The 25,969-nt window shown below is 29.6% G+C and overlaps 3 protein-coding genes across 3 annotated transcripts in view; all 3 read left to right on the top strand.

Moving 5' to 3' along the window:
* Positions 1-1,292: 1,292 nt before the first annotated feature.
* On the top strand, positions 1,293-9,844 carry LOC105625912 (formin-2). The gene is made up of 11 exons (XM_012207222.1): positions 1,293-1,350; positions 2,637-3,124; positions 3,411-3,834; positions 4,595-4,801; positions 6,193-6,263; positions 6,348-7,626; positions 7,761-7,882; positions 7,973-8,260; positions 8,485-9,022; positions 9,367-9,620; positions 9,683-9,844. Exons 1-11 carry the CDS (start codon positions 1,293-1,295, stop codon positions 9,842-9,844), a joined length of 3,891 nt encoding a protein of 1,296 aa, XP_012062612.1.
* Positions 9,845-13,193: 3,349 nt separating this feature from the next.
* Positions 13,194-18,320, top strand: LOC105626132 (aminopeptidase N-like). The gene is made up of 9 exons (XM_012207444.1): positions 13,194-13,217; positions 13,283-13,668; positions 14,071-14,251; positions 14,591-14,741; positions 15,007-15,088; positions 15,195-15,664; positions 16,110-16,393; positions 16,735-16,925; positions 18,317-18,320. Exons 1-9 carry the CDS (start codon positions 13,194-13,196, stop codon positions 18,318-18,320), a joined length of 1,773 nt encoding a protein of 590 aa, XP_012062834.1.
* Positions 18,321-22,101: 3,781 nt separating this feature from the next.
* The window catches only part of LOC105626131 (aminopeptidase N-like), a 12,164-nt gene continuing 8,296 nt past the window's right edge, over positions 22,102-25,969 (top strand). Inside the window, exons 1-3 of the mRNA XM_012207442.1 lie at positions 22,102-22,181; positions 22,726-23,163; positions 23,463-23,646. Of these exons, the coding sequence (XP_012062832.1) occupies positions 22,102-22,181; positions 22,726-23,163; positions 23,463-23,646 (702 nt within the window). The remainder of the gene's footprint in view (positions 22,182-22,725; positions 23,164-23,462; positions 23,647-25,969) is intronic.

Here is a 25,969-nt window from a genome sequence, read left to right as displayed (position 1 = left end):
AACGGCCGGTGAAAAATGCGCGGGGCGGTACGTCGCTGGGAACAATCGATACGGGACAACATGCAAGTTTCCACTCTTTCCAGTGACACGCGCGAACTGCACGATGCGACGTATAATACATTGATGATGCTGTGGAAACGCGAGAAAATCAGGTAAGAGGGTAAGAAACGAGCAACGCAACGCTCCTCTCAGCAGTCGCATCGAATTACACGGCACGCTCTTCTTAGTGTTACGATAATAGCTGCTTTGACGCGCGCAAAGCTCTACCGAGCATGCTCGGTAATTCATGCTTCGAAATCCTGACAGTGATTTTAATTCGTTATGATAGTAATAATGTTACGAAACTAATAATGCTATGGTAACATCATCGAGCTTTCCCGCGTTCTCGAATAATGAGCATCGGATATCTATTATAAATAATGTCGATAGATGGAATCCTCTTGTTAAATATTCCTTTAATATTCATATTAACTATCCTTTGTTTTAACGAGTGCAGAATAAACTGAAAAAATCGGAATATTTTTATATTAATTTATAATAAAAAAATCCAAAAATGATTTATTGTAAAGATAATTGTGCAAGCTTGATGGTGAAATATTTAAAAAGTTATTGCAATCTTTTAATTAATAGTTAATTGAAAAATTAATTTATAACCAAATTAATTTGTAATTTTTTAAGCTGATTAATTTGTCTAATTTATAAAAACGTACATAACTACTTTTGACTAGAATTGTCCTCAGTTTACCGAATAATACCGAATAATGCCGAAGAATACTTCTATTATTTCTTGTCCTTGAGGTATTCCTCGAAATTGATTTTCCGAGGCATAATAAGAGCCGAACAGCGTAAAAGCATCGATGATATGGCATTCTAGTCGCGTGACCGACGTCACCACGTGGTATATCGAATCGCTACTCCGTCGTTTTTCGGTGCTACAAAAACATTACGTGTATCTTTTGTGTGTGAAATATTATAGAAAGAAAATTTTTTTTATTAATATTCTGTACATTATCGCGATAATATTAATACACAACATGGAGAATAGAAGATTTCTTCAAGAAAAATATTAGTAACAACGATCAAGATAAGTGAGACGATAGGCAATAATTATTTATTAATCACAAAAGTAAAATAAGTGTTGTCGAGGAAAATATTGGAGCATTATACTGATTATAATTCAAGCATACATCTAGTTTTGCAACATTTCTTTTGTGAATCAAGACGCTATATAAAAAATTTTGTGAATATCCGTGAGAAGTCTCATTTCATTGGAGAAGTTATCATCAACAAAAATGTCCGGATTTCAATCGCATCCTGTAATCCAGACTTTATCTATTCACCATTCTATTCGTATGTATAGGTATAAAATATCGACAAAGGTTTATTTTACTCGACACAGACCCAATCCAACCAATTCCATAATATTCTGCTAAATTTTATCTCTTTAAGAATATATCACTTAATCGTCGGTAGAAATGTTTACGATCCTTTTTTTATTTCGAATACTACGTAAAAATTTCATGTTTTTTCGTATCTTATCTTATTGAGAAAGAAATTATCGCCTTATCATGCTAACGATCACGCAAATCCGTGTAAAAGTTTCCGCTTTCATTTTTTCCCTTTCATGGCAAGATTACTCGATTAATCTCAAAAGTTCAAGATAATAATAGTTGCCAATGACACCAATGTGCCCCAGTAACAACAGATCGATTCTATTATACGGGCATATTCACAGTCAATGTTCAGACGATAGTATACTCGGCGTGTCGTTGCGCCATATCGCTTGGTTACCGCGTGTGACATAAGGTATATTAATATTAGCACTGTCAGTATATCCGATTACTCAACGATATCCAATTATTGAGGTAATTCAAGATCAATCTGACTCGAACAATATCAAGTTACATTTGCTGCTTAAATTATCTTTCCATGTGCTGTTTTAAATATTCAAGATCTCATCGCTCATTTAATACTAATCTAATCTTGTCATCTACTTATTAATTAATATCGAAGATTACAATCTACACTAAATGTAGAAAACTACGACAAGAATAGAATTATTATTTATGCATTTTTGTATGCAATTATGTTTCATTTATGTAAGTAGCTATTCATGTGTGTCTTTAATTCTGTAACATGTTGAACAATCTGAGTGAACTGCAAGGTGAATCGGTAAATTTATATTAATTCTTTTCTTTTCCTTCGTTAATTAAGCTCTAGTTTATCCTAACATAAGATTTCAGTGATTTCAGTGAACAATTATATTAATAATATTTCAGCCTTGGCCACAAATCCCTATAAGTTGACATAAATCTTTTACTATACTAACGAAAAATAAATTAAGAAACAATTTTATAAAAAAGAAAATTATTTTTATAACAATTTTAATATTTTGTTAGTTTTTTTTTTATTATCGCTTCTTCCAAGAAAATGCAATCGAGGGCGCTTTATATTTAGGACTAAGTTTACAAAAGGGCTGTAGTTAACAAAAAATTTAAGTTAATTAGAACGATTGTTAAGTTAGTTAATTAAGTTAACATAAATGGTCTTATATGATTGTATTATTGGATTCAAATCATCGAGCAGATCGGACAAATTGGCGAAGTAGTGACAAATATTCGTGTTTGCTTTCGTAGCAGTCGACGCGCGGCGAGAGAGTTTGAACGACGACGCCGTGATCGCGGGTGTCGCAACTCCCGATTATCGACCACAGATGCAGGCCCACCATGGTCAAGGCGCAGCCGCGACCCAGGCGCGGTCGCCGCGATCAAAGCTGTCGGATTTCTTACATCTCTGGGTCAACAACATCCGACTACTTTACTCCTGGGGCAATCTAGAGAGCCTGACACCACAACTGCCCAGCACGATGGGTAATCTACAGAGCGATAGTAAGAAGAAGCAGAAGAAGAAGGATGCTGCGCCACCGATACCAACGTCCACGTCCACGGATATCGAACCCGAGACAACGGAGGACCAAAGGAAGGAGAAGCGGGATCAACCGCCCGCAGTTCCGGAAAGACGTGATGAACCTCATGAGCCGATCAAGATCAGCTTTGAGAAAGTGCATACACCGGGACATGTCAAAAGACCGGCACCGCCGCCACCGATGGTAGTGTTATCCAAGGTATGTATTTGGTACCACCTTTTTCTCTCAAGATGGATCAGTAAATTATCGATTGGATAAGAATTTTTTTAAAGACAGGATTCTGTAAGATGTTCCGTATAATTTAACATACTGAAATATAGCTATTAAAATAAAATAAAGATATATAATTCGTCGCTAATTTCTCATGAAGCAGAATGCAGAAAAATCGAAATGTCGCCGATCGAACGATGTATAAGGAAAGAAATTTTATGGAAGTGTCTCTGCCTTGAGTAATAGTCATAGTGTAAAATTGTTTTGTAATTAGGACACGCAGGAGAGTGTAGAGCCTGAATGTCGCAAAGATACTGTAATAACAGCGAAGCCATGCGTAACAACGACGGAGTCTTTCCGCTCAAGTACCACGACATCGACGACGACACCAGCTCAGACACCGACGACACCGCAGACGATCCAGCTGCCACCATTATTGGTGACCGATTCATGGCGTTTGGCGAATAAGAGCTTAGTCGTTACGGAAATGCCGACGCCACCCAGTCAAGAATCCTCGAGCGATAGTGTCTTTACTGATCCCGGAGAGCTTACTATGAGTCCGATCACGGCAGGCACGAGACCGGAAGTGATGAAACATAAACCGATTCTAGAAACGATCGATAATAAGGAAGAAAAAGCTTCGTTCATGATCTCGAAGCATAAGAAGATCCATCTCTCAGTGATGAGTCCCCGAATAAGTGAGAACGATAATTTTATTAACGCTTAGTAGAAACACATAATAGATCATTCATATCCTGTGTGTTTTTTTTTAAATAATACAAAAAAGAATGATTTTGCTAAAATATCTGGAAAATTAGTTAGAGATACTGATCTGAAAATAATTTTATTAGACCATTAAAATAATTATGTAGAATACTTAAAAGAATAATGGTCTCTATTCTTACTTTTTTTTTTAATACACAACCTTACAGATATTTTCTAAAGTTGTTAAAGTTATGTAAGGATCACGTAATAATTTCTGCATACTTGTAAAGGCGATGAAAATTATTTCAGACATGAACGACTCATTATATGTAATAATGAATCAAAAAAAATTATCATATATTATACCAAAGATTAATTTTGTAATTGCACACGTATCTTCTTACGTAATTGTGCAGAGCAATTAACATGCATTAAGAGATTAAATAAATCGACGATGACTCATAAAATCGCGTGTAATAGTCTATGCAATATGGATAAGTACGTGTTAAAATAGATTTACGATATTATCGGTATAAACCGTCTCTTGTAACCGTATCTGTATATGATATGAAGATGATCTTTTTTAAGATTGGCTCACTTTTTACTGTCTAGAATGAGATTTCACTCTAAAGAATCTGGAGAGTAGATAGATTCAGTACTATTCTTTAGTAGTGAATAGAACGCAACTATAATAAGTCAATATGACTCACTCGCGTCCGGTTTCATTGTTGTCTAAAAATGTTTTATTTCTAGGCAAAACGTCGAGTGAAAAGAATACGGTATCGGAACCGAGTTCGCGCACTTTACAAAGACGACACAGCGTTTACGAGTCTTCTGCAAACGAAAACAGAGTGCTAAGAAGAGTGGCTAGTTTGACCTTGGGTCGAAATAGCGCCAAGAAGAAAAGAAGCTCTAAAAGTATCATTTGTCAAAAGACGGATCGCTACAAGCAATCCGAAGGTAAGAGAAATGAGCGATCGAGATTGGAATTGTTGAAAAAAGACATGTGTCGGAATTTTATATGATTTAATGATTATTAAAAATCTTATATTGAGAGAAGAGGACTTTTCAAAAATGTGAGCTTTCTAAAAGCTTCGGATCTCGCATCGGAAAACCGAAGCATATAAATGATGAAGCACTTCCAAGATAAAACATTTTTATAGTTCTTTATAGGTCAGCGTACGACCTAGAAGTCGTCATACACTGATGATTGCGAGTCTAACGCGAATCTTATCTCGTGACGGAAGAGAACGCGCGCGATAACATTGCGAAGGGTAAACACAGCGGTATACCTTTTGCTCATAGTGACGTAATGCACGAGAGAGACTTTCGCGAAAAATTGAGATGTTGTAAGACCAGTGGATAACGATAAATCGTCGTAATTAAGCAGAATTTGACGATAAGGATAATCAAACTCTTTCATCATTGGTGGCGTGTCGATTAGGTGTTTTCAGACGGCCACCAAATAATCTGTATCATTCGTGGCCGAGGTTATAGCGAATGATACGCGCGAATCAAACACGCTTGTTTGCCGATAAGTCTTATCGATGGGGCGGTTCGCAGGGTTCGGTTCGAATTCTTGTGTCTCTCATGCCTGTCTACGAACGAGATGCGGCAGTTCTATGCGAAGCGCCGCGGTAAAATATCCGGAGTAGAAATAAAATTTGCTGTATGGTTGCGAGATGGAGAAGCATCTAATATATTCAAACGGACGTGAAATTGAAAAGTGATCATGAGAAAGAGACAAGAGCGCCTTTGCTTTCGCACGTGTACGACGCGTGTGTGTACATTTATGTGTGTCAACATCACCGTTGAGTACAAAAAGATATCTAACAGCGTAACTTTTTAAATTATAATTTAGCATAGATGAATTGATGATTTCGGCGGTTTTAAAAAAAATCTCTTCACAATCCACGACGTAATTAGAAGTTTTCTATTAGAAGTCATCCGTTGTTTATTGACATTTTTATATAATATTCTCTTAAAAATTACATTAATGATAAAGCGATTAGAAGATAAGGAAGATAAAATCGTTCATCTTGAATATAAAACGAGATAAGAACTACACGTTGATAAAGAATCGCTCGTTGCTTTCATAACATGCATTATTAATTAGGATGGATCGCAAATTCATAAAGATATAAGTATCGTTAATGCTTTGCTCATATAAAGCTTAAAGTTGAGATAAAACAGCTCGTCCAGAAATTTAATTAATACTCATGAAGGATTCAAGTGATAGCCAAGAGAGCAAAAATATTTTATGGTTTGATTGAAAAAAGTATTCGCCGAGCTTTATCATAATCTGAATAAAAAGACTAATCTTATATTTTGTGAATTAATGGAATTTTCAGAACAAGAACTGCCAATTTGTTTGACTTCTGCGCTATCAGACAAAGACGTGAAGAAAAACTTTACATCCATGGTAAGATCCTGATTTCTATTCGTTTAATAACAATCAATATATCCGTCGTGATTACTTACTTTTGGAATATCTTGTTTTAATCAGATAGACCGGACAGACATCTGCGCTTTGCCAAATGAACTTCATTCAGCTCGAAAATCGAATCAAGTCTGCTGTGAACACTCCATGCTTAAGGATACTTATTCATACGAGGAAGAGGTGAAGAAGCTGAGAGATGAAATCAAACGACTGCGCGAGATATCTACAGACTATCAGATAATCACTAAAGGCCAGTCTACTCAAACATCACCAAGAAATACATCACCAGTTGATGGAAACATTAATGAAACAAGCAACTTAGATGCTGGATTATCAACAATCAGAAGTGACGTCACGAATCTCGATCAAGTCAAGATGACTCTTGCGCTTTCTTCCACATCGATCGACATGGTCGATCGATCATGCTTATCACATAGCAGTCAAGCAAACGCACTTAGTGAAAATCCAGCGTCGTATCCAACGCCGTTACCACCTCCATTATCATTGGAGACATTCTCGAAAAACAGATCTATAACGACGTCTTTTATCCCACCGCCTCCACCACCATCGTCTCCGTTTACGCTTGCTACGTCGGTGCGTGACAGCGAAAGGACAATTTCAGCATCATCGACGAAATTGATGGATGCTTCTCCTAGGATACCGACACCACCGCCGCCACCTCCCCCCATGTCGGCGCAAAGTACTATGAATACATTGCCATCTCCGCCGCCTGCTCCATCTCCACCACCACCCACGCCGATGTTGAATACTACAATACCTATTCCTCCACCTCCGCCTATGCAAGTCATCATAAGCGCGATATCTCCGCCGTCTCCTCTACAAAACACGATACCGCCGCCGCCGCCTCCGCCACCACCTCCACCCCCATTTCCGTTCAAACCGGTGCAGAACGATGAGATTGGTATACCTCCTCCTCCTCCACCGCCACCACCTATGCTTCCTCAAAGTGTAATGTGCGAGATGTCTTCTATGAAAATTACCATACCTCCTCCGCCACCACCGCCGTCTACGCCGATATTAAACACATGCGGGATACCACCACCGCCTCCTCCACCACCATCACTTGCAGGCGTTACTAGCGCGATACCTCCACCGCCGCCACCGTTACCTGGAATGGAGCAGAATTTTATGACTGGTCCACCACCACCGCCACCGCCTCCAGGTATGCCTATGCAGGATGGTATACCTCCACCGCCTCCTATTGGAGGTTCAGGTGCAGGTCCTCCACTACCGCCTGTGGCACCACCGCCACCCCCGGGAGCAATAGGACCTTGTCCTTTACCCGCTCCACCGATCGGAGGATGGAATCCGCCGAGCCGAGCCAGTAGGTATAATGATTTCAAAAGTACAGGGTACTCTCGATAATTCCTTTTGTTAATCGAGAGTACACTGTACATTCTTTTTGATTTCAAGATTCCGATATTTCCACCGCGTAACACAAGTTCCTCCCTTTTGTAGTTATGAGAAAGCAACCTTTAAATCCTGATGTGCCTATGAAGCCATTATACTGGACGAGGATTTTGGTATCAGTTACTGCAACCAACCAAACTTCATCAAGTACTTCAGATTTATCACCACAGGTTAGCAAAAAACAAACATTATAATATAATAAAATTCGCTCTTGACATAAAATGATGATTTCTTCAAGAGTGGCTATTTTTTGTCTTTAGGTGCCTCTGTGGTTAGAACTTGCCGAGGAGGAGAATTTAAACATGAAAGAGTTCGCTAATTTATTTTCAAGGCAGGTGAGAGAAAGGAATCCGACCAAGAAAAATGAAGGGACACCTCTCAAAAGTTCTAAGATCCAACCTGCAAAAATATTAGACTCGAAACGCTCAAAGATGGTCGGAATCCTTGAAAAAAGTCTGCATATTGATTTTAGCGAGATCGAGAATGCAGCTTATAATTTAGACACGAGCGTGATTAGTTTAGAAGCATTGCAACAGATCTACGAAATTGTGAGTAAATCATGAGATAAAAATATTAGGTATGGGAAAAAGTTCGTGGCGTTTTTCCCGTTACATCTAATGGAACTTTTTCCCACACCTAATATAATTAAAAATCCAAAATATGTAATATATATTCATAAATACACTTTTTTTATTTTCTGATAGATTAATTAATTTTCGAAAATTCCAAGTTATTTTGATATTTTCTGAATTGTATATTTTCTGATTTGCAGAAACCGACGCAAAAGGAAATAGAAGAAATTGCAGCTCATGAAGCAATTTTTCCGGACATTCCTCTCGATCAACCGGAATTATTTCTCAAACGGCTGTCCGGTATAAAGCACTTCTCCGAAAGGATAGCTTGTCTGATGTTACAATCGGAATTCCAGGACGCGATATCATCAGTGTCGTATAAATTGAATAATGTGCGAACTACCTGTGATTTTCTGATCAATTCCGAGCCTCTAAAAAAAGTAATAGCGATCATATTGACTTTGGGCAATTACATGAATGGTGGAAATATGCTGCGCGGCCAGGCTGATGGCTTTGGCTTAGAAATCCTCGGCAAGTTGAAAGACGTGAAGTCCAACGTACCTGGCATCACCTTGTTGCATTACGTCGTCAATGCAAAATTGTCCCAGGAAAAAGAACATAATTTCGACGAGCTATTGCCTTTACCTGTGCCTGAATCGGCTGACGTAGAAGCGGCATCCACAATTAAATTCGATGAGATCGCTAAAGAACTGGATAGATTAGATAGAGAATTACAATGTGAGTGTTATATATAATATATATTCCAATTCTAGAATTGGAAAGAGATGAAAAACAAATTGAATCTTGGTTAACCGTGAGTTGTGGAATTAGGCTTTAATACTACCATACTTCAAAAAATTAAATTTTTTAACAATAAGTTAACAGTACAATTATTATTTTTTGTATTAATCCGAATCCAGATGAAAAAATTAGGTGCAAATAATGAAATTGTACTCATTGAAGTAATTGAACTTTTTTGTATTTATTCGCTTTATTTTGTATTTACTCGTTTGCTTTATTTGGCTCAACTTTAAATATAATTTACATAAATATATACGATATATAAAATTAATTTGTTTTAGCGTGTGCACAAATGTGTAGTACAATTGTGGAAGCAGATCCATCTATATCCAAAATATTCAAAAAGAAAGTAGATTCATTTTTATCAAGGGCGAATACCGAATTGGCGAGCGAAAAAGAAGATCTATTAGAGGCTAAAAATAAATTCAAAGCTGTGATGAAGTTCTATCAATTTATTCCTAAAGGCTCCACCCTGGAGACTGCAGAACCTTACGACTTCTTTAATCTGTGGCTTAGTTTTTGTCGTGACTTTAAGGTATAATTTACAGCGTCTGTAATTATTGATCGAGCAAATTACAACAGATCAATATTTTGCAGGATATCTGGAAGAGGGAACAGCAACGAATACGAAAGGAACGACTGGAGGCAATTCGTAAAAAGTTCGAAAACAAACCCGAAGTTGTAAGAGTAAAATTAAATCCGCATGGATTAAAAGCAAAACTACAAAAACTCACGCATAAGAAGCAGACTCAAAGGTAGTCTTGTCAAAATGTCCACAAATTAATGATGACTTGAAGTTGGACAGTTTATACGTATAATCGTATTCGCTAAATTTTGAATTTCACAAATAATTCCATTTAGTACTCTGATATTCACAGAAAATTTATTTGTATATAATTTCTATTTCTATTTATTTATTATTTTCGAGTAAAATTGAATAAGATGATATTATTAATATTGTGAAAAAAATTTTTAGTTTAAAACGAGTAGACTGCTTTGTGCAAATTGCTATATTATTACTATATAGAATATGAAAATTTATTTATCTGCTCCGCCTACAAAAACTTATTATAAATTTTGCGTTTATAAAATTATTTATTATGAAAAACGGCTTTTGAGAGAAAATTCATATTGCTCAAAAATAACAAGTAATTTTAAATTTACATTTCAATATTAGTTATATAAAAAAAATATTGAAGGCACTTGAAATTCATGCAACGAAATGTGATCGGTTTCCAAGTATGATATGGATTGCCGATCGTGAAACATCCTTAAGCCCATGTCACACTACGCATTGGAGATTGAGGATTGCGAATTAGATATTATTTCGACCAATCAGATAATTAATTTTAATTTTAATCTGTTTTGTTCTGATTGGTTGAATTCTACTCTTCAATTTGCAATCTTCATTATGACACGGGTTTTAGGTATCCAAACGATAAGAATTCTACGTTATATGCGAATATAGTTGTTACAGACTGAAATGTTAACAGTGCACTAAAACGACAATGTATACTTAAATAGACACAGTTGTGAAATTTATTAATTATTAATATCATATTAAAAAGAATATTGATATTTCTTACAAATATATTGATAATCTGACGATAACTTTACGGGTATTGTGAACGCATTCCAATCTCTATATTGTTCCGAGCGATTTAGCAAGCGCATCGGAAAATGATGTTCAGTAAAAAAAGGCTATAAACAAGGTCTGTTCTTTTTAGCTGCATTTTCTTACATTGTTTGCATTTGACATAATAAATAAATGACGCAAATCTTTAAAGAAAATTGTAGGAAGTTGCAGAAAAGGAAACTAAAGAGAATATACCTATATTATAATAAACGTCCATGATAATTCTAGAAGAAAGAAACTTGTGCCTCGTTATACTATACATCTATTTCGTCATAGTTTTCATTACTCTGCGCTAAAGAATTTCATAAAAGAACATCGATTGTGATAATTATTGTTACCTATTTATTTATTTATTTATTTATTTATTCGTTAATGTTAATTTATACTAGATTGTCATGGATTAATAAATAACAATGTATATAGAATGTTAATTATACGAATTATTGATGTTATTTAATAAAAGTTTCTTTATAAAAAATAGAAAAAAATGTATTCATTAATATTTAAAATTTATATTGTACTACCTAGTTTAAAACGTAACAATTTTCATAGCATCCAATTTGGTTTCATTTCTCGAATATTTGCATTCTTAATATCTAGAAAATTTAAGTATCATTTAAGTATCATAAAAATGTAAATTCTATTTTATGGAAAAAATTTATATCGTCCAAATACTGTTACTATCTAACAATCTAATCTATCAACCAGGTCATTTTCTACTTTCTTAATCTAGGAATAATTACTACTGTTTTTGTATTTCAGCGGCGAGCAAATGAATTGTTGTAAAACTGATATTTCATTTCTTTTTTTGGATATATTTTCTTCTTTTTTTAAAAACTATTTCTTATGAATCGCAATAAAAAAGTGATATTAAATTAAACTTTTATTTTTTAGTAATACTGTTACATAATTAGCTATTTGCTTGTTCTATTTGACATTTATTTGGTTTTTATTATATTCTTCAGAAAATGATTAGCTTCATATCCATTGATGTTCTCAAATATCAATAATGAAACAATGAACAATATACAATATATTGTCAATAATAGTGATTTAATTTAATTGAAGTGCAACAAAAACAACTTGGGTAATTTTTACGTAAAAAAGTAGCTACTTTTATATAGGTTAAAATTTATTTACATACTATCATGATTATACAACTTCTGATAACATCAAGTGTTGCTGGTGCGCTGGTGCTGGCATTATATTATTGTTTAGTGTCCTCTCAAAACGACAAGAACAGTTAAATTACATATTTTAAGATCAGCTACGTTGATAAAATTCATTGCCTTGATACTCGGAATTGATTCTTATCGGTACGTAAGTTTAATATAAAAGAGGTATAATATAAAGGAAATAATATTTAAATATATCATTTCGAATATATATATAAAAGAAATAGAGAAAATATATATGATTTTTATCAGACATTCCATATATAATTCTTTTACATTACCGTTTATATGTTTTAAATTAAAATGCATGAAAATGCATTGTAGATAAAATTTTATTCGAATTATTTCCTTTTCCTCTTTTTAAATACAAAAATAAAGATTTATTTAAACTAATCTTGTACTTAATATCTTGGTTTTTTTAACGGAAAAAACATACTTACAGATGTACATAATGATAAACGGCATGACATTCTTAAAGTTGTTACTAAAAAGCAATTTAATATTTTTCGTTACGACAGCTATTGTTACCGGCAAAAATTCGGAAGATAATCAGTTTGATTATCTACCACATAATATAATAGCATTGCATTATGAGATCAAACTAACACTTCCTATGATTGTCGAAAATTATACTTTCCATGGCGAATCCAACATTAACATTATTGTACGTCATCCTACGCAGGAAATAAATTTGCATTCAATGTTTGTAGACATAAATAAACAGGCTACATTAATTCACGAAATATCAAAAAAAATTTATAAATCATCGACTTATTCTTGTCATTATGAATTTTTTATTTGTACCTTTTATTTTAATGATTTGATAACGATTGGAACTTATATGTTCAAATTGAAATACAATGGTACTATAAGTGATCACGAAAATGCTGATGGCTTTATCATAACTTCATATAAAGATGGCGAACGGAATTTTAAGTGAGTACACATTAAAATATTAAGAATATATGTTATGCTGTGTATATAAACACCGTTCAATGCAATTATATCATTTAACGAGATCTATATTAGCTTTGCAAGTGTTTTTGAAAAATTAATATAACTAACTTGTAACATTCCGATTTCCGTTATAATAATTCGATTAATAATTCGAAATTACTTTTGTGCACAGAATAATCTAATAGAGGTCACAAAGGTGTTTGTATTTTATTTTATTTTATAACAATTAGTATATAATTATACATAGTACTAAAATCTAGTTTGACCTATAGTTGTTTTAATGTTATTACTTTATCTAAATATTTGTATGCCAAATTTATTAATAAAATATATTGTTAAAATGATAGGTGGATTTACTCAGCAGGTAACTTTCAGAGTACTGTCGGAGTGCAATATGTATTTCCAGTTATAAATGATTTAATGTTTAAGGCCACATTTAACATCACCGTTGATTATCCTAAAACTTATACTGCTTTATCAAATATGCCAGTAACAAACAGAAAGAATATTAAAGCTCATACGATGAGAGCAAATTTTCAAACTACTCCTGCAATGCACCCCTATCTTATCGCAATTATAGTGGCCGATTTGGACACGCTTTATACTAAGAAAACATACGTTCCGCTGTGGTACAAAGATTTAACAAGAGCAAGACAGCTGCATTTTGCTTTGGACGTTGCTGAAACTGCTACTATATATTTGAAAGATAAATATTTTCAGAATGATACGTTGAATGATATACCACAAACGAATTATGTAGCAATTCCGTACTATCGAGATGACGGCTTGTCAAATTGGGGAATCGTTTTTTATAGGTAATATGTTGTATATATATATTTTATATACAAAAATAAATTGTACTTTTTTATAAGATGCCGGAGGATTTGCTGATTATCTCCGCGTCATGATCCATTGCTAATGCCAACATTTCGTGAACCTTGCTGTTCACTTCATCAGGATGAGGAGCGCACTGATATATCACTTTATCAATATATCTATACAGATCTATAATAATAAGATCATGGCACTGTAATAATCCGTAAATTCTTTGGTATCTTTGAGATAAATACTCGCGAAAATCTTAAAAAACATTATTATACTTTTTTATAGTTTTTTTTACGAAAAAAAAATTTAAGAATATACTAAAGAAGAGGTTTTGATAAATTAATTAGACAATTAATGTAAACAAAGTATTTACTTTATTAATTGTTTTTTAGTCAAAAAGCTATTAGCTATATTAATGAATGGAATTCTATTCAGCGCAAGACAGAAGTTGCAGCCTTAGTAGCACGTAAAGTGGCAAATCAATTTCTTAATAAAATTACCTTATCTTGTTGGTCTGACATATGGATAAATGAGGGCATTGCAACATTTTTGGGAACGCATGTCGTCGACAAGGTTGTTTTCTTCATATTGTATTATTCACGCTATTAAACATTGGCTTTGTTTATGCAGTTAAAAGAAAAATGCTTGTTGATATTATAATATGGAAAGTTTTTCAATTTTTATAAGCTTATTCATTAAAAATAGAACACATTGTGCAACTGTTCTTATAAAATTTAAATTATGAGTAAGCAATCAGCCAACACACATAAAATCGATATTTTAACAAATGAATGATATAATAATAGCTTCCAAGAAATTTTTCCAATATTCGTTTTAATAAATTGCTAATTCGAAAATCCTATTATTTTCAATTAAACATTCATTTAATTACATTAAAATGTTTGTCTCTAGATTTTCACAGATCTTCGAATGATGGATTTATTCGTAGTTCGGACTCGATGTGAATCTCTTCATTTGGAATCTGTCACTAATATGCCACCTGTTGTATTTCAAATTAACAAATCTTATGACATCAAATTTTCTCTTTTCCGTTACAATAAAGGTAAAAATAAGTAATTAAACAATTAACGACCTGATCATCAATGTCACAAATAAGAATAATTATCTATAATAGAATTATTCATTATATTTATCTACAATTCATTTTAATTATGCTATAAAAGAAAAAAATATATAATATAATTAATTTTTTCAAATTAAATTATGCATATTCGAAGTATATATGTGTATATATATATATATATAGACAATAAGACAAATTTATTGTAAACATTTAAAGAATTAATCATATACGTTAATCATTGTAGCGTTCGTTTTATTGCGTATGTTATATCATATAATTTCCGACGAAGTATTTCGAAAGAGTATCTGCAATTTTTTAAACAATCAGTAAGTATTATCTAAAAATGTATAGGATAAGTATAAAGTATAAGTTCTTTCAATGAAATCTATTGTTTACTATTAACAATATCAAAATTTTATAAATTCAATTCAGAGTAGATCATATCGGCAATATCGAAGAATTGCATTCCAGTAATATTGCAACGATATTGGAAATGTTGCACCAATGTTGCTGCAACTTACTATGCTGTATGGGCAATGTGTTTGTTGAATCAACATCTGCCGATAATTTATGGGCTGTTATGCAAACTGCTCTGAATGAATCTAATCATACAAATAGATTTAACATAAAAAAAATAATGGACTTTTGGGTAACACAAAATCAATATCCTATATTAAAAGTGACACGAAATTATCGTGATGGTCGCACGGTAATATGGGCAGAAATGCGCAATATGTCTAAACGGTATGAATGGTGGATACCTGTGACCTACACTACGGAAACGAATCTTAATTTTAACATTACACCTTTCTTCCAAGAATGGATAACCTCTGAACAGTTTTTTATACACTTACCATCAATTAATGTGAATGATTGGATTATAGTCAACTTACAACAACTTGGTGAATATTCAATGAATTTATTTCGCTTTTATTTCTGTATCACATTTAAGTTGAACATTCCTAGTTTCATTTGTATCTTTTATTTCTTAATGCTCAAAATATATAATATGTCTCATTATATTATAGGTATAATATATAAAATTGATATATGATTAATTGTTGCAAGCAAAGTGAAATACATTAAATTTTATATACAATTTAATCATTATTCTATTTAAATTTGCAGAGTTAATTTTTACGTTTAATTTTTAAAAACTGTACTCATTAAAATATTACATGAAATTACATGTTCTATAATAATAATTTACTTTGCAATTTTTGAATTATATGTACAATTTTTGGTATTATTTTGGTTAAAGAAAGAAATACATAATTTTCAGACATATTTTTTGATAAATTAAAAGAATTTAATAATCATTAAAATTTTTTATTTATTTATTTATAGGATATTATCGTGTCATGTACGATAAGGAAAATTGGCTAAGACTTGCAAGCTATCTAAATTCGAATAAATATAATAAGATACATGTTGTAAATCGTGCGCAAATCATCGACGACGCATATTATTTTTTGATAATGAAACAACTCGATTTTGATATGTTTAAAGAACTTACAATGTACCTATCGCAAGAAACAGATTATATAGCATGGTATCCTATGTTTAACATTTTTAGAAACATGTTAAATCACTCAAATATATTTTCACATCCGGAAGCTGCATCTATCAAGGTAACAGATTTTTGTGATGAAGAAGTATCACATATTATATTTAACATACATAATATTGAAAAATAATAGTTTTTAAACATTTTTTATTAATTTTTTAAATGCTGTGTATACATACATACATACATATATATATATATATATATATATATATATATATATATACATACACATACATATATATAGCGCAATCAGATTCGTAAATCTTGGAACAACATTATATTCATTTATAAAATAAAATATTTAATAAACGATATTCACACATAAGCTTAAAAGACGCTTCTACATGTATATAAACAACAAAAATTGATACATTAAATTCATTATTATTTAAATATTTTTAGGAACACATGCGAAATATCGTGTACAATCTTCTTGAAAAGATTGGATACGTCAATCGAGTTGACGATAACATTCATATGATATCTTTGAGAGACGAAGCTGCAGAATGGGCATGTTTCTTTGGTGATGAAACTTGTAGAAAAACAGCTTACAAAGAATTACAAAACTATATGACTCTCATGACTAAACACAGGTTACTAAACATAATTTATTGTTTAAACATGATTCTGATTGTTACATTTTATGACGCTGTATTTGTTATTCAATCAAGACAATAATTTTAATAGAATAGAATTTTTATAACAGATTTTTATTTTTTTTTATATTGTAGAGTTTTATTGAAAAAGTGGATAGCCTGTGGAGGTTTAATGACAACAAACATTACTAATACTTGGTATAATATGTATAATAATTTGTACAATAAACTATCTGATAATGTAATATTAGAATATTTGCCTTGCGTTAAGCAACCAGCTATAATCAAGGACTATTTGAAAATAATAAGATCGAAGAGCGAAATATCAGACAATAATTACAATAATATTTTTTTTTCTGTTATTGCATATCATGCAAACAATGATGATATGCTTTCTACCATACTTACAAATTTTGAAGCAGTAAAACCCAGGTAATGATATTTTTTTTATCAATATGTACTACAGTGTATATTATAAAAATCCATGTTGTACAATTAGTTATAAATTTTTTTCTTATAGAAAACTCAACTTTTTGGATATAATAAGGCGTATTATTAAACATATATACACTGAAAAACAATTTACAATGGTAAAATATTTTAAATATAAGTACTGCGTTCATTTTTTAGTTTTTTATTGTTAAGTTTATCTTTATCTCTACATATATGTCTTGTCTTATCTTATATTAATTAATAATATATTAAAAATGTAAATTTAAATCATTATTTTGTTTTATCATATAAAATGCAAATTGTTAGTTAAATAAAATTGTTAGTTAATATTAATATAATTTATTTTAGATAAACGATTACGTGAAAAATAAACAAAGACATCTAATTTCGAATGTAAAATACGAGATAGATGATCACTTGTCTGAAACGAAAAATATATTAGATTGTTTTCTTGAGAATTCAAGAAAATCAAAATCACTTGAATATTCGATGAATTTTGATTATGTTGATATCATCGAGTTGAATGAATTAATATGTACTAAGTAAGTAAATTATAGCAATTAAAAGATAAGTTTTATCGCGTATTTCGAAATTCTAAAAAAAAAAAATTCGCGTATCAAAATTATACATAAATTAAAATTAATGTTAATTAAAAGTGACGTTAACTTTTTTTAGTACGATTTTTGCATATTTCTATATTAATTAATTTAGAATTTATATTTTTATAAATATTAAATTCTATATAATAAATACGTATCTATCGCTATATATAATTAAATGTATAAGAGATATTCTATGTTTATATCTCTTACATTCTTTCTTTTTCCATGAAGAAAATAATATTTTAAAAGACTAAATTATGTAATAATAATGAATTTCTGTTTTATTTTTCTATTTAATGATAATGAATTTCTGTTTTATATTTTCTGTTTTAGATAAGCTTTGTAGAAGGTGTTTCTCTTTTAAAAATTTTCTATATATACTAATGAAAGTTCAAATATGATTGTTAAAAATCGAGAAATATTAGTTATTTTCAGAGTTTTTTATGAGAGTTTTCATATTAAATGTATAATTATTTGTATATGTTTACATGTATAGACATATATAGATATGTATAGATGTGTAAATAAAGTTTTTATATGTTACTTATTTTCAATTATATTTTGTTTATTAATATAATAATTATTTTCACGGTCAGTTTTTAATAATATCTGATTTCACGATCAGTCTTTAATAATATCTGATTTAATAATCTGATTTAATAATGTCCTTGGCTTATAATATAATTAGTACATAAGTTTTGAAATTATATAAAAAATAAAAATAATTGTAACTAAGTTTTTTCATTCATGACTTCCAACATCTATGATCTAAATCAGGCCTGTCCAATTTGAACTCCGGAGCCAAAATGCAAAGCCACCGACGTAAAGAAATTCAATGTGAATAAGATCTCGGAGATTGTAAAGACTGTTGATAAGCGTCACTTAGGTGTGTATCGACACTTTACAGTCTCCGAAATTTTATTCAGATTTTTTGTATCAACAGTTTTGTGTTTTGGCTCCGGAGCTCAAATTGCACAGATCTGATCTAAATGATAATTGGATACAGTCAACGCGACACTACAAACGTTTTCAAGCGTTTTTTAATTGGTCAATTTGTAAAATTCTATTTTCTAATTAGTCCGTCAAAGCATTTCTAGTGAGACTTTGATTACAGCCAATGTCATCGATATGCCACGCTCTACTGCAAACTTGAGAAACCTTAGGCTATTGCTATGTATTTATATATAAAATTCCATAAATAATAATTAATAATAATGATGATAAATTCACATTTACAAAAAATTATATCTATATTATTTATATTTACGACAAAAAATAAATAATTTATCATCTATCACTGTGCACATCAAGAGAGACATGATTGTATCAAAGGATCATGTATTTATATAATGAAAGCTATTTAACTATAAAATCCTTAGATTAATCAAAATTCAATAAATTGATAAACCAAGTTCTTATTTTTATTTAATGTAATTAATGACTTAGGTTTCCACAATTTCTTTATTTAACAAACGTGTTGTCGAATTACTTTCGAAAAGAAAAGCGAAAAGAAAAAAAGCTTAATATATTTATCATATATTTTAATCTATATAATGTACGCGCATACATATATTGGATTGTCCGGAAAGTTCGTGCCGATTTTGAAGGAAAATTGAAACGCAGATTTTAATTTTTAATTTCATTTATTAAATTTAAATCTTTTGAACTTTCCGGACAACTCAATATGTATAAATAAAACACGAAAATAATTACAACTGTTAAATTACAACACATATATACATATATACATATATATATTCTACGAAAAATTATTTATTATAAGGAATAAAAATGCTGAATGTGGAACACAGAACTTTTTAATCGAATTTTTTTTTAAATCTTATCAATTAGAAACACAAAAACAACATTGATTTGACTATACCAGTAATCTGTTACACGATACATACAGTTAGTTATTATATTATTGAAGATACATATAACCTTACAGATTATTTTCACGATATCATATATTTATTACGAGTTATTGATGTTACCGTCAGTATTCAGTAAACACTCAACAAATAAACTGATTAAAGGAAACATGTGTCTCTTATTAATAACGGTCAGCTATTAACGATAAATTTCTACCAAAAACAGTTAAGCATGCAATTTTAAAATAAAAGGTAACGGATAAGAAACATCTTTAGTCCTCTTTTTAGTTCTTCTTTTTAAAGATAAATATATAAACTAAATATATATATATATAAAACTAAATATATTTTAAATAATACAAAAGTACAAATGCAGCACTATTTCTTTCAATTTTTCACTTGTTAATTCTGAAAGAATAAATATATTTTGAAAAGAAATTATACTTTAAATAGACTAGAAATTCATTTGCTTTTAAAAAATATAAATTTAAATAAAGATGAACAGGCCAACACAAACTAATAAAAGCTTTTTTTATTTTCGCGCATTTGTAATTTGGTTGAAAGAAACTTAATACAGCTTTTAATTAATATTCTCCTTCCATTAATATTATGTTGACACGCGGATATCTGCATTTATAAATTATATTATTTATTCTTAATTAGATTTTAAGCGTATATTTATTTATGTGTCATAGTTGTGTCATAAATTCTAAATGTGTATTGTATCATTTAGAAATAATTTTACAACAAAAGAATCATTGAACACCAAACAAAAAGTTAATAACAATTTGAAATAATTGTATTTAATCTATATTATTATTGATATATATGAAGTTAGAAAAAGGAAAGAAATATTTAATACCGCTTATATCATGCTCTATATAATTTTTCGAAATACATACTGTACTTATGCATTCAATTCATAATCTTTAATCGAACCAGTTAATTTCTAATACTTTATACGTGAAATTTATTTGTTTCAAACAAATCAACAAAAAATAAACACTAATTTACAAAAGGAAATATATATATCAAATATGAATTTTTTTTAGTCTTTAATACACAATATAATAGTTACAGGTTACAAGACATAAAAATATGTATATATAGTAAATGAAATAATATTGTAATAACTTTAAAAGAATGGATTCGAATATTTATTAGAGAATATTTATTAGTTTAATAGAGAATATTATATAATACAATAAATTATTACTGAAATATCATATATTATAATAAAATGTTACGATAATTTCTTTTAATTGTAAAAATTCAAAATATTTTATTACATTTGTATTAAAAATAAAAATGCTTTATTGATAGATATCATTTATCAAAAATGTTTTTAATAAGATGATATAGCAAAATTATATAATTTAAACTAGAAATGTATCCAATTATTTAAAAATTATTCTAAGATTTATTAATTAAAATCAAATACAAATTAAAAAGACATAATTCAATAATGTAGAAGTAACTGAAAGAATATCGTAAAATTACAATTACATCATAAGTCATTAAGTCTTGAAAAAATACGATGAAATTCCATCATATTACGTTAATACAGTTTATATAAATATATATTAAACAAATTATTAAAGTTTTTTCATACAGATCTTTTTTAACGAAATTACATTGATTTTGTATCTTTTCTATTGTATTCAATGTAACTTTACAATAGCGGAGACTCCATTCAGCTCTTCTTACTTTCCTTCCTCCTAATAAAAAATGTTGTTACAGATACCGGAAATGAGAATGATGGAATTAAAAATATTGTTAGGCATTAACCTAATATTCATCTCAGTAACGTTTGCTAACAATACCGAGTTGGACAAACCTCTTAATCATCAATTTAAAACAATAAAACCAATAGCCTATAACGTCACCTTAGTAATATTTAGAAACGAAAATGACTACAAAAATGAATATATGTTTGAAACGGTGTTTTATAGTAGTAATTTTTATGAATTTTTTGAAAAAATTATTTATAAACAATTAAAAAAAGGCAATTTTATTTTCTATGGTAAATCTACTATACTTTTTGAAGATATTTATGGAAAACGTATATTACGTCTACATGCAAAAAATATGGCAATAAATACATTGGCGACAAAAATTCGTTATTTTGCCAATGATACGTACCATGAGATTGTTCCTATAATGCACAAAATACACAAAAAAAGCGAAACTATCGAAATTATTTTTGATTATCCTTTCCTACGAGGCATCAATACTTATCGAGTAACTATGAAATTTCTCGGGAGTATAACTGATGATAAAGGGGGGATTGTCAAGAGATCTTACATAAACGATAAAAACAAAAAGTCGTGAGTAGCATAAATCTAATAAATTTAAGTATATTTTCTATATAAAATTTATTTAAGAAACATTAATAGTGCTACTTTTAAATTTACAAAAGAAATATTTTATATTTACAGTTAATTTGCATAATAATCTAAATTTATATCATTAACATTTTGTAAATACATAAATACTACTAACAAACATAAAAAAGCTGAGAATAACGGCGCAGAAATCTTATACAACGTTAATTACTGCTGTTATCATCAGTTGTCTTATATATTTGTTGACACAGTATATTGTCTCTTAATAAATATAACAAACATATAAGACAACTGATGTAATTAACGCGTTATAATATATAAGATTTCTAGTAAAAAGTGTATTTACTTTTTACTTTGACTTTTAGAATATAAAGTAAATAAATTTTTAATAAAAATCTTATTACGCTTTAATTACAATGCCGTTACTCTATCTTGCGCCAAGTATATATTGTATATATTTTCTTGATATTCATATGCCGACGATGATTGAAAGTTAAAAAATTTATATTGTTAAAATATGTTACAGATGGTTATTCATAACTGATTTCCAAGGGGCTGGGGCCCGACAAATATTTCCGTGCTGGGATGAGCCGGATACTAGGACCAATTTTACTATTTCCATAAAGCATGATCAATATTATAGGGCTTTATCGAATACAAAAGTTACTAACATGTTCAGCGTTAAGCATGAAAAGAATTGGACACATTTCGAACCAACCGTTAAAATATCTCCTCACCATGTAATGATTTTATTGCACGATTTTAAACAAGTAGATGACTCAAACATATGGTGTAGAGAACAAGTAAAACAAGACATGGAATTCTTACAGTCAATTGCTCAATTTGCCACACTTCATTTAAAATTAGAATTTGACGACATAATATATCCACAAACAGTGATCCATGTTGTAATTCCGGGTTTCTTAGACTCAGGCATGCAAAGTTGGGGAACTGTCCTTTATAGGTAATGCTTTCATATAAAGAAAAAAGATTTGAATCTTTTCATTTGAAGAAATGTACTTAATGTTATTGACATTAAGTGCATTTAACATTCAATTAAATTAGTTCTAATATTAAATATTAAATAACGAAAAAAGATAACTTAATACAACATTTTAATGAATGTATAGAATAATATATATTTACAGCTCATATTACTTACATATTGTATATTGAAAAGATATCATTTATATACTAAACAAAAATTAAATTCGATACATATAATAATAAGACTTTTAACTAAATTATTTTATTATTTTTTAGAGAGACTAATATCCTCTACGATGAAAAATTAGATTTTATTGCTTGGAAATTTGAAGTAGCATTTATGATAGCACGTAAAATTGCACATCAATACATTGGCAATCTCATAGCCCAACCTTCATGGTTTCATCTTTGGTTAAACGAGGGTATTGCTACATTTTTGGCAATTAAGACAGTCAATCAGGTTGTCCTCTATAAATAAACTTTCTATGTCATTACATAATTAAAAAAATTAATTAATAATATAATCTAAAACATAAAAATATATTGAAATAAAACGTATTCTTAAATTGAAGTAATTTATAACTGGGATATAAAAATTTGTGATAAATAATTTGAATGCATGGATAATTTTTATTATAAATTTGGAATTTATTTTTGAAATTGTTAATAAATTTTTAAATTAGTAGTAAGAATAGTTTTTTAAGGAATAAAACATTTTTATTTAATAATTGTGAATAATGTTGTAAGTTGCGGTTGAACAACAATTTAATTACATTCAATTTTTGTCACTTCTAGCACTTCTCACCAGATTATTTCCAATTGATGGATTTACTTGATATAAAATTTCAGCATGAGTCTCTCAATTTGAATGATTATTATAATATGTCTCTTATATACGAAATTGATACACCATCTGACATTAATTCAATTTTTTCTTTTACTCATTATATTAAAGGTAAGAAAATCAAGATGTAGTTAAATAATTGTTGATATGAAAAATTTTAATATAAAAATAAAAAATATATGCAAAATAAATTATAATTACATTTATTAATAATTTATTTATAATTAAGACGTTCTTGAACTTATTGTACAATTGAGAAAGGGATAATTCTATGTGAAAAGAATAAATCAAAAATAAGAATAAGATTTTTTCATATGGAAGCTTTGTTTTCGAGCGAATCGATTATCGAGAGTATATGTACCTTTAATTATGTTTTAACTTGATAGATCCACACTGTGAATCCTTATTTTTCCTCATGTTTGTTTTTATATTGTTGTGTTATTGTACTGGGTCAAAAGTACAAAATAAAAACAAGATATTTACGCACATGAATCTTATTACTTTATAAATTGTTGCAAATATTGTCTGTTTTGTCGAATATATAATTCTATCCTTTGAAGTAAAACCTTTTATAAAAGCCATCTAAGATATTCTAATGCTTTAATTTCTAATTTATCAATTAAATTTGTATTCCGCGACTATTTAAAATCACTTTTTTCAAAAACAAGACTTTGCGTGAAAAAATTTTATTCTAGGTTTTCGATATATGTTTTCATGCGAATTCTTTTTTTGATTATATTACAAGATTACGAACATATGTTAATTTGTTATGTTATGAGACACTTTTAAGTAAGATAAAAAATACGTATGTATACTAAGAATTTGAATTTTATACTTTTCTACCAAATTTATTATATTTTAAAATTTAAAACCGTATTTAAACTATTTTAAACATACTTCAACTCTTTTTATAATAGAGATTATAATTGTTGTAGCACCTGTCTTTGTACGCTCATTGGATAAAATGCTACCTGAAGATATATTTCGTATAAGTATCGCCGATTATATATCAAATTAGTAAGTAATAACTGTAATATAATAATTATTTATTATAATCAGATATATAATCATGTAATAAATGGATATTATAATTAAAAATTGCATAGAAATAAAATATATGAATAAATTGAGTAGCCATTTTATATATATTTATAATGCAATCTGCCTTTAATGTTAAACTTTTTATATTTAGCTCGTTTGAATCTGTCAATACTTGGACCACTCCTCTCGAAAAGTTTTTTGCTATCATAAAAACAAATCTAATGAGGGAACACTTTAATTATACAGAACATATTGATGTAATAAAGATATTTACTCAGTGGGCAAAACAAGAACGCTATCCCGTGTTGGAGGTGCAGCGAACACCTTTCCTAAACGAGGTTAAAGTATATGTAGTTAAAGGCCCCGAAAATTTGTTGATTCCTGTAACTTATATTACACAGAGAAATCCTTATGTTTTACACAATGCATGGCTAGAAAAACCAAATTTTTTATCTGTTTACGTTCATAGTAGCGACTGGATCATTATCAATATACAACAAACTGGTGAATATAAATTAATAAATATATTATGCTTTTATATCTATGATGTAAATAAAATTTTACATACAAATTGCATATTTAACAATGAAATGTGTGCATATACAGGATATTATCGTGTTAATTATGACTACGATATTTGGCAAAAACTTGGAGACTACCTAAATTCAACGGAATATTATAATATACAAGTTTTGAATCGTGCTCAAATCATAGATGATGCATATTATTTTTTATCAACAAACAAACTTGATTTCAATCTATTCAAAACACTCACGTATTATTTATCAAAAGAGACAAATTATATAGCGTGGTATCCTATGTTCAAAATTTTAGAACAGATATCGGGTTTTTTCCCATTTCCACAAAGTTCCGAAGTTAAGGTAAATAGTAATAAAAA

This window comes from Atta cephalotes (genome assembly GCF_000143395.1).
Source record: "Atta cephalotes unplaced genomic scaffold scaffold00004, whole genome shotgun sequence".
Classification (NCBI taxonomy): domain Eukaryota; kingdom Metazoa; phylum Arthropoda; class Insecta; order Hymenoptera; family Formicidae; genus Atta; species Atta cephalotes.
The sequence above is the reverse complement of the archived record's forward strand: the minus strand, read 5'-3'. Positions and strand labels throughout refer to the sequence as shown.